Here is an 8,107-nt window from a genome sequence, read left to right as displayed (position 1 = left end):
CTGAGATCCGGCCACTGCACTCCAGCTTGGGCGACAGAGCGAGACTCCGTCTCAAAAAAAAAAAAAAAGAGTAAAATTTTGTTATGTATGTTTTACTACAATTAAAAAAATATTTTTTAAAAAAGCATATTCTCTCTGAGGCTACCTGTAATCAACATGCAAGTTCACCAGTGATTAATTTAAATATGAGCAATGCTATATTAAAATTAAATACTGCTGGACAATACAAGATTGCCTGATTAACATCCTAACAGCCACAAAACAAGCAAACAAGCTCCAATAGGGGAAAGGGAGAAGGTAGGAAGAAAGGAAGGAGGACAGAAAACTCACAGTTCCTCTGAATGGCTCGGAAATATTATTTTGGTTAAGTCCCTATCCCCACAGAGCAACAACCTGGTTTTTTTCTTGTTTTTTTGTTTTTTGAGACAAAGTCTTGCTCTGTCGCCCAGGCTGGAGTGCAGTGACACGATATCAGCTCACTGCAACCTCCGCCTCCTGGGTTCAAGTGATTCTCCTGCCTCAGCCTTCCCGAGTAGCTGGGACTATTGGCACGTGCCACCATGCCCAGCTAATTTTTTGTATTTTTAGTAGAGATGGGGTTTCACCGTGTTCAGCCCTCCCAAAGTGCTGGGATTACAGGCATGAGCCACCACACCCAGCCAACTCCCTGGTTCTTAAGGCTAACATAGTTTTGCTCTGTTAAAAAAACATGACATTACATTCTAGACTATGTTTCTTCCAACTGAATTGACACTTCGCACTGGAATACTGAATAGCCAACAGACCACAAGGAAGACATCACTCTTAGCTCCTGTTTGAAACCAACAGCTACAGCAAACCATTGGTCTTGATTCAGGGCCTAAGGCATTACAAAGGCTCAAACAATATATCAAACTAACTTTCATGCCACTGCTTTTCAAGAGTCTGGTGCTAAACTCCCCCTTCCTAAGAGTTAAAAATATCCAGGAGGTTTGTACCCCTCTATGCCTAATCCAGTTTATAGACGCTCTATGTTTCTATTCATCTAGCTTCGGAGAAGCTCAGTTCTACGCTTTTAAATAAATCTAAGAATCTGCAATCCTTTCTCATTTTTTGGTGTGCTAATCACCAAAAATGAGAATCACAACATCTTCACATTAAAGAATTTATATAATTTTAAAATCTACTTAAAGTTGCTTAGGCCGGGCACGGTGGCTCAGGCCTGTAATCCCAACACTTTGGGAGGCCAAGGCGGGAGGATCACAAGGTCAAGAGACCATCCAGGCTAATATGGTGAAACCCTGTCTCCAATAAAATACAAAAAATTACCAGCCTGGCCAACATGGTGAAACTCCATCTCTACTAAAAATACAAAAATTAGCCAGGTGTCGTGGCACGCACCCGTAGTCCCAGCTACTAAGCAGGCTGAGGCAGGAGAATTGCTTAAACCCAGGAGGCAGAGGTTGCAGTGAGCCGAGACCGCGCCGCTGCACCCCAGCCTGGGCGACAGAGCAAGACTCTGTCTCAAAAAAAATAATAAAATAAAGCTGCTCAATTTAAGCAGAAACATAGGACACAGGATACACTCAACCTACCATCCATTTCAGGTGAGCTGGAAACTTCTGTAGTACCCACAGAAACCAGTGTTCTCACACCATGAAGACTACAAATCTGTTTTCTCGCATTCTTTTACCATGTGCAATTTTTGTGTGTATATGCGTGTGGTGAGACAGAGTTTCGCTCTTGTTACCCAGGCTGGAGTGCAATGGCAAGATCTTGGCTCACTGCAACCTCCACCTCCCAGGTTCAAGCAATTCTCCTGCCTCAGCCTCCCCAGTAGCTGGGATTACAGGTGTGTGCCACCACATCCAGCTAATTTTTGTATTTTTTGTAGAGGGAGTTTCACCATGTTGGCCAGGCTAGTCTCAAACTCCTAACCTCAGGTGATCCGCCTGCCTCGGACTCCCAAAGTGCTGGTATTACAAGCGTGAGCCACCACGCCTGGCCCACGTGCAATTCTTATATAAATAATTAGCTTGGAACAGGTGTGGTGGCTCATGCCTATAATCCTAGCACTTTGGGAGGCCAAGGTGGGAGAATCACTTGAGGCCCGGAGTTTTGAGACCAGCCTGGCCAACATGGCAAAACTCTGTCTCTACTAAAAATACAAAAATTAGCCAGGCATGGTGGTGCGTGCCTGTAATCCCAACTACTTGGAAGGCTTAGTCCGGAGAATCACTTGAACCCAGGAGGCAGAGTTTGCAGTGAGCCGAGATCACACCACTGCACTCCAGTCTGGGTAACAGAGAGAGACTCTGTCAATAATAATAATAATAATTAGCCTGGAATTATTTAAATACTGAAGCAAAAGGCATCCAAGTCTCAAGATAATAACGGAATGGATACGTTTTCAGAAAAGGTTTTTCTCATATATACAAAGTGTTGTCTTTCATAAGATTTTAAATTGGGAAAAGGAACCTAAAATAAGAAAATCAGCAAAAATGCCTATTAAAACAGGAGTGTTTTAAAAACTGAAGTATCAGGATATAAAGAGAATCCATGTTTTCAGCCGGGCACGGCGTCTCATGTCTGTAATCCCAGCACTTTGGGGAAGCTGAGGCGAGTGGATCACCTGAGGTCAGGAGATCGAGACCAGCCTGGCCAACATGGCAAAATCCCATCTCTACTGAAAAATAAAAAAATAAGGCAGACATGGTGGCACACACCTGTAATCCCAGCTACTAGGGAGGCAGGAACAGGAGAATTGCTTGAACCCAGGAGGTGAAGGTTGCAGTGAGCCAAGATCGTGTCACTGCACTCCAGTCTAGGCGACAGACCAAGATTCCATCTCAAAAAATAAATAAATCAGTAAAGATAAAATAAGAGAATCCACGTTTTGTTACTATCTCCAAAACCACCAATAGAGAATGAGAGAGAAGGAACTCAAAAGTAGTAAGATTAAGGTGTTAAGTTACTACTTGCCAACCACCCTTGCATCAAAGCACAGAAAGCAAGCAAATATCCAGAATGAAGAGCTGTGTTTTTACTCATATTAATATCTGATGCCTGGTCTTCCCACAAGTAAAATCACCAAAGTTATCATTAACAGTTATAGGCCAGGAATGGTGAATCATGCCTATAATCCCAGCACTTTGGGAGGCCAAGGTGGGCAGATCACTTGAGGCCAGGAGTTAAGAGACCAGCCTGGCCAACATGGCAAAACTCTGTCTCTACAAAAAATACAAAAATTAGCAAGGCCTGTTGGCACACACCCGTAGTCCCAGCTACTCGAGAGGGTGAAGCACAAGAATCACTTGAACCCTGGAAGCAGAGGTTGCAGTGAGCTGAGATCACACCACTGCACTCCAGCTTGAACAACAGAACAAGACTCAGTCTAAAAAAAAAAAAAAAAAAAAGCCAAGTTATAGTGGCCAGGCACAGTGGTTCATGCTTGTAATCCCAGCACTTTGGGAGGCCAAGGTAAGAGGATCACTTGAGCCCAGGAGTTGAAAACCAGCCTAGGCAACATAGGGAGACCTCATCTATGCAAAAAATAAAAAACTGGCTGGGCATGGTGGCATAAACCTATAGTCCCAGCTACTTGGGAGGCTAAGGCAGGAGGATCACTTAAGCCCAGGAGTTCGAAGCTGCAGTGAGCCATGATCATGCCACTGCACTCCAGCCTCAGCAACAGAGCAAGATCCCAATTTAAAAAAAAAAAAGTTACAAAAATGATAACTAAGCTGGGTGTGGTGGTTCATCCCGACAGAAACCGTCTCAAAAGTTCTTAACAGTATATTCCGTAACAGCCAGAAAGTAGAAACAGCACAAATATATCCATCAACTGATAGATTTTCAAAGGATGGTATTTCCAAACAATGGAATATTAATTCAGTCACAAAAAGGAATGAAGTATTGATACATACTATAGTGTGGGTAAACCTTGAAAACATTAGAAAACATTACGCTAAGTGAAACAAGCCAGACACAAAAGGATACATATACTATTACATTGATATGAAATGTCCCGAATAAGCAAATTTAGAGACAAAAAGTAGATTCGTGGTGGCCAGAGGCTGGGGGGAAAAAAATGAAGAATGTCATAATAGGTACTGGGTTTCTTTTGGAAACAGTGAAAACCTTCTGAAATTAGATAGTGGTAATAATTGCATTAACTTTGTGAATATGCTAAAAATCACTCAATTATACACTTTCAGAGTACAATTTATAGTATATAAATTGTATCCCTAAAAAGGTATGGGAAAAGTCTGGAAAAAAAATCAGGTAGGGTAGATTTCTCCAAATGAATAGGCTAACATACAAATACAACCATACATATATATCGCTTCAAAAACTTTGTCGATTTTCCTAACCACCAAGACTAACCTATTCTCACCATTAATAAATAAGGCTTTGTCTCAAGGGCCTGAGCCAGAGCAGAGCTTCTCTAACTTACATCACTGAACTCCAGAGGTAAACTCTCAGTGGGCTGAAGCTCAGCAGCACTCAAGTACAGATCCATGGGGCCGGCTTCCAGATCGTCTGGCACAGACAGTACCTGCTCGGGCTTATACATCTGAGGAGGCAACTGGAAATGCAGTGGGCAGCAGGGATCCTCAGAGAGGCTTACAGGAACAGGTTTGTTGCAGGGTACCTCTTCAGATCCCTGGCAGCACTTGAAGAGAACCTGATTCGTATCCTGACAAATATCTGTAGAAAAATGGTCAAGGGAAATAAAACACAATCTATCGAAAGCATAAAATACAAATAACATTGTCTGCCACATAAAACTCAAGGTCCGGACTATACAAGATAAATTACAACTACATTTGATACAGAATATCAAATGCAGTTAGCAATCTTTAAAGTTACTTCTCAAAATATATGTCATTTACTAGCATCAAATTCTAGCTCTATCAATAATTTAAAACTTGTCCCCAACCTCCTTTTCAGGATCCTGGTCATTTAAACTAGACACTAATCCCATTCTCCCTTAAGCCAGTAGCAGTAACACTCCTAGGAACACATACCTATTCAGAAGAAACATGTAGTGGCAAAGGCAGATAGCCTTGAAAATGCCCCTAAACAGCCCTTCCAAGAGATACAATGTGTCTGCTCCCTTAGCAGACTAGCAAAGGTGCAACAATTTCTTGGACCTTGTTTCCAAAGATGATTACATGATAAATTCATTTAAAACACCACTGGAATAGGGGGAAACAGAGCTCTAGTAAAAGTCACTAGGTATCATATCCTGACAAGAAATTAAATATCCACACTTTTTTTTTTTTTTTTAGGGGAGTGTGGTAGTACAGAAGAATCCTTTTATGATCCTAAAGAAGAAAATGTTGCTTATGAAGGCCCATTGAAAAAAACAAAAAAAAGTATTCCAGAAACACTCCAAGGACTCTATTAACAACTTTTGTTAAAGGTACAAGGGCTATATTTCCAAGTTAGCAAAGAAGCACTGTAGAATGACTCAAAATCGAGATGATTAGATACAATAAAATTCAAGTTACTCTACAAAACACATTTTATGCAAGTGCTACCATTTCTTGAAATCTTAACTACCTGGTTATTTTCCTAGATTAATAAATGTTATTTTAAAATTTGACTTATTTTTAACCAGAAAACACAATTTTTCTATAAACTGATAGCACCTGAATTATGGAATTATAATTTTCAACTCAAAACTTTTATGGTAATTTTTTAAATTAAAAAAAATCTAATATACTTTATAATTTTTTAAACCATATAAACTTCCTTGAATAAAACTATTTCTTTCAATGCATACTTGGAAATAACTAAACTCTCAAGCAGGGTGTGACAACTGTGGCACTACCAACATTGTGGGCCAGGTACATCTTTGTTGGAAGAGGATGTATAGCAGCATTCCTGGCCTCTACCACTAGCTGTCAGCAGCACCTCCATCTCTGAATTATAACAACCAAAAATTTCTCCACACATTGCCAACTGGAAAACAAAACAGCCCCCAGTTGAAAACCACTACTCTAAAGAAACAGAAGATAGTACAAGGCAAACGAGTATTTATTGAATGATCAAATGAATAAACACATGAATCTAATGGGAATCATCAGATTTGCACTATGTGCTTAAGAAAATCTAAGCAATATCTAATGTGCTTAAGAAGCCCACTCTTATTTAAATTATTAATATTTAAAATGTTACCATTAAATGTTTCAACCAAACCTTTTTTTTAGAAGTCTCGCTCTGTCACCCAGGCTAGAATGCAGTGGCGCGTTCTTGGCTCACTGCAACCTCTGCCTCCTGGGTTCGAGATTCTCCTGCCGCAGACTCCCAAGTAGCTGGGATTACAGGCACCCGGCTAATTTTTATACTTCTAGTAGAGACAGGGTTTTGCCATGTTGGCCAGGCTCATCTCGAACTCGACCTCAGGTGATCCGCCTGCCTCAGCCTCCCAAAGTGCTAGGATTACAGGTGTAAGCTACCATGCCCAGCCAAGAACTGTTTTTCATTTGCATTCAAAGGACTTTCACAAGTCTCTTATGTATTTAATACCACAATATGCTTAAAAAGGACTCCCCCCGTCATCCTCCACCCGCTTTCCTTTCACATGGGGCAAAAGAGGTAAAAAGAAGGGAATGGTTAACCTACAACTAGAGTCTGGGTCCTTCACTTTCAGTCGAGTGCTGTCTCCATTAGACCACAGTAAAGAGTTAACAGGTCACCAATGGCAGTCGCATCTTTCTCTGGGATAACGACTTAAGGAAGGGTAAGTGACTTAGGCAACTATGGAGTGGAAAGGAAAGAACATAAAAGGAAAAAAAAAAATACTTCCCTTCTCTTTTCATATACATTTTCAATTTTGCTTTATATTTATATTTTAATAAGCTATTTGAGTACAGTATAAGAAATATCTAAAATAATCCTTAGTATCTGTAAACTGAGTTTTTTCCCTTATGAAAGTAATTCAAGCTCGCTTTAAAAAAACCAAAAAATAAAAGAACAGTGAAAAAAGGGCATTCATAACCACACCATGCACAAACTATCACATTTCTGTATTGTTCCCTCCCAGTATTTGGTTTCATGCAATTTAGACACAGTACAGAATACCATATCCTGGAATGTCACTATCATTTTGCTGTCATTCACAAATTTTGTTAAATATATTTAATGCCTGAAAATATTCCACACTATGTTGTGCCATAATTTATCTCCCTATTCTCCAGCTCTAAAAATTTTAAGGCTGTTTCAAGTTGGAAGAATATTTCACGTACAAATATTGGTGTGCATTTGATTATCTCCTTAAAATAAATTCCCAGAAGTAAAAATCACCATATGAGGAAATACAAATTATTGTCAAATTGCTTTCCAAAAAGCTTGTATCAATTTATATTCCCACTAGCAATATTTAGAAGGGTCCATTTTACCATACTCTCACCTACTTTTGAAATTCACTGACTTCTTTGAAAAATTGCATATTTTTAGTTTTAAAACAAATATATGTACAAATATCAATTTTATAGATTTTAAATTTTCCTTGTTTTATTTCCTATTTAGAGTTGACCTTTGAACAACACAAGTTTGAATTGCACGGGTCCACTTACACGTGCATTTTCTTCTGCCTCTGCCATCCCAGACAGTAACACTTCCCCCTCCACTTAACAAAAAGACCATGAGAATAAGGACCTCTATGATAATCCACTTCCATTTCATAAAGAGTAAATATATTTTCTCTTCCTTATGATTTTCTTAGTAACACCTTTTCCTAGATTGTTTTAAGAATACAATATATAAGACATATAAACATATAAAATATGTCTTAGGCAGCTATGTTGTTAAGGCTTCTGATCAACAGTAAGCCATAAGGCTACTAGCAGTTAAATTTTGGGAGAATCAAAAATTATACACAAATTTTCAACTGTGTAGGGGGTCAGCACCCCAACCCCCTGAATTGTTCAAAGGCCAACTGTATTTATAGTGAAGATACACACTTTTCAACTATTAGCGTTTTTGGTTTTTTCTTTTTGTTTTTGTTTTTGTGAGACAGAGTCTCACTCTGTCGCCCAGGCTGGAGTGCAATGGCGCAAACTCGGCTCACCACAACCTCTGCCTCCAGGTTCAAGGGATTCTCCTGCCTCAGCCTCCC

General features: G+C 39.7%; 1 protein-coding gene across 2 annotated transcripts in view; it reads right to left on the bottom strand.

Moving 5' to 3' along the window:
* Window positions 1-8,107, bottom strand: part of KANSL2 (KAT8 regulatory NSL complex subunit 2) — a 29,068-nt gene that overhangs the window by 3,090 nt on the left and 17,871 nt on the right. For both annotated transcript variants that reach the window (XM_011936239.1, XM_011936238.1), the window contains one exon: window positions 4,436-4,689. In XM_011936239.1, the coding sequence (XP_011791629.1) occupies window positions 4,436-4,689 (254 nt within the window). The remainder of the gene's footprint in view (window positions 1-4,435; window positions 4,690-8,107) is intronic.

The sequence above is a fragment of the Colobus angolensis genome, unplaced genomic scaffold (genome assembly GCF_000951035.1).
Source record: "Colobus angolensis palliatus isolate OR3802 unplaced genomic scaffold, Cang.pa_1.0 Scaffold151, whole genome shotgun sequence".
Classification (NCBI taxonomy): Eukaryota; Metazoa; Chordata; class Mammalia; order Primates; family Cercopithecidae; genus Colobus; species Colobus angolensis.
The sequence above is the reverse complement of the archived record's forward strand: the minus strand, read 5'-3'. Positions and strand labels throughout refer to the sequence as shown.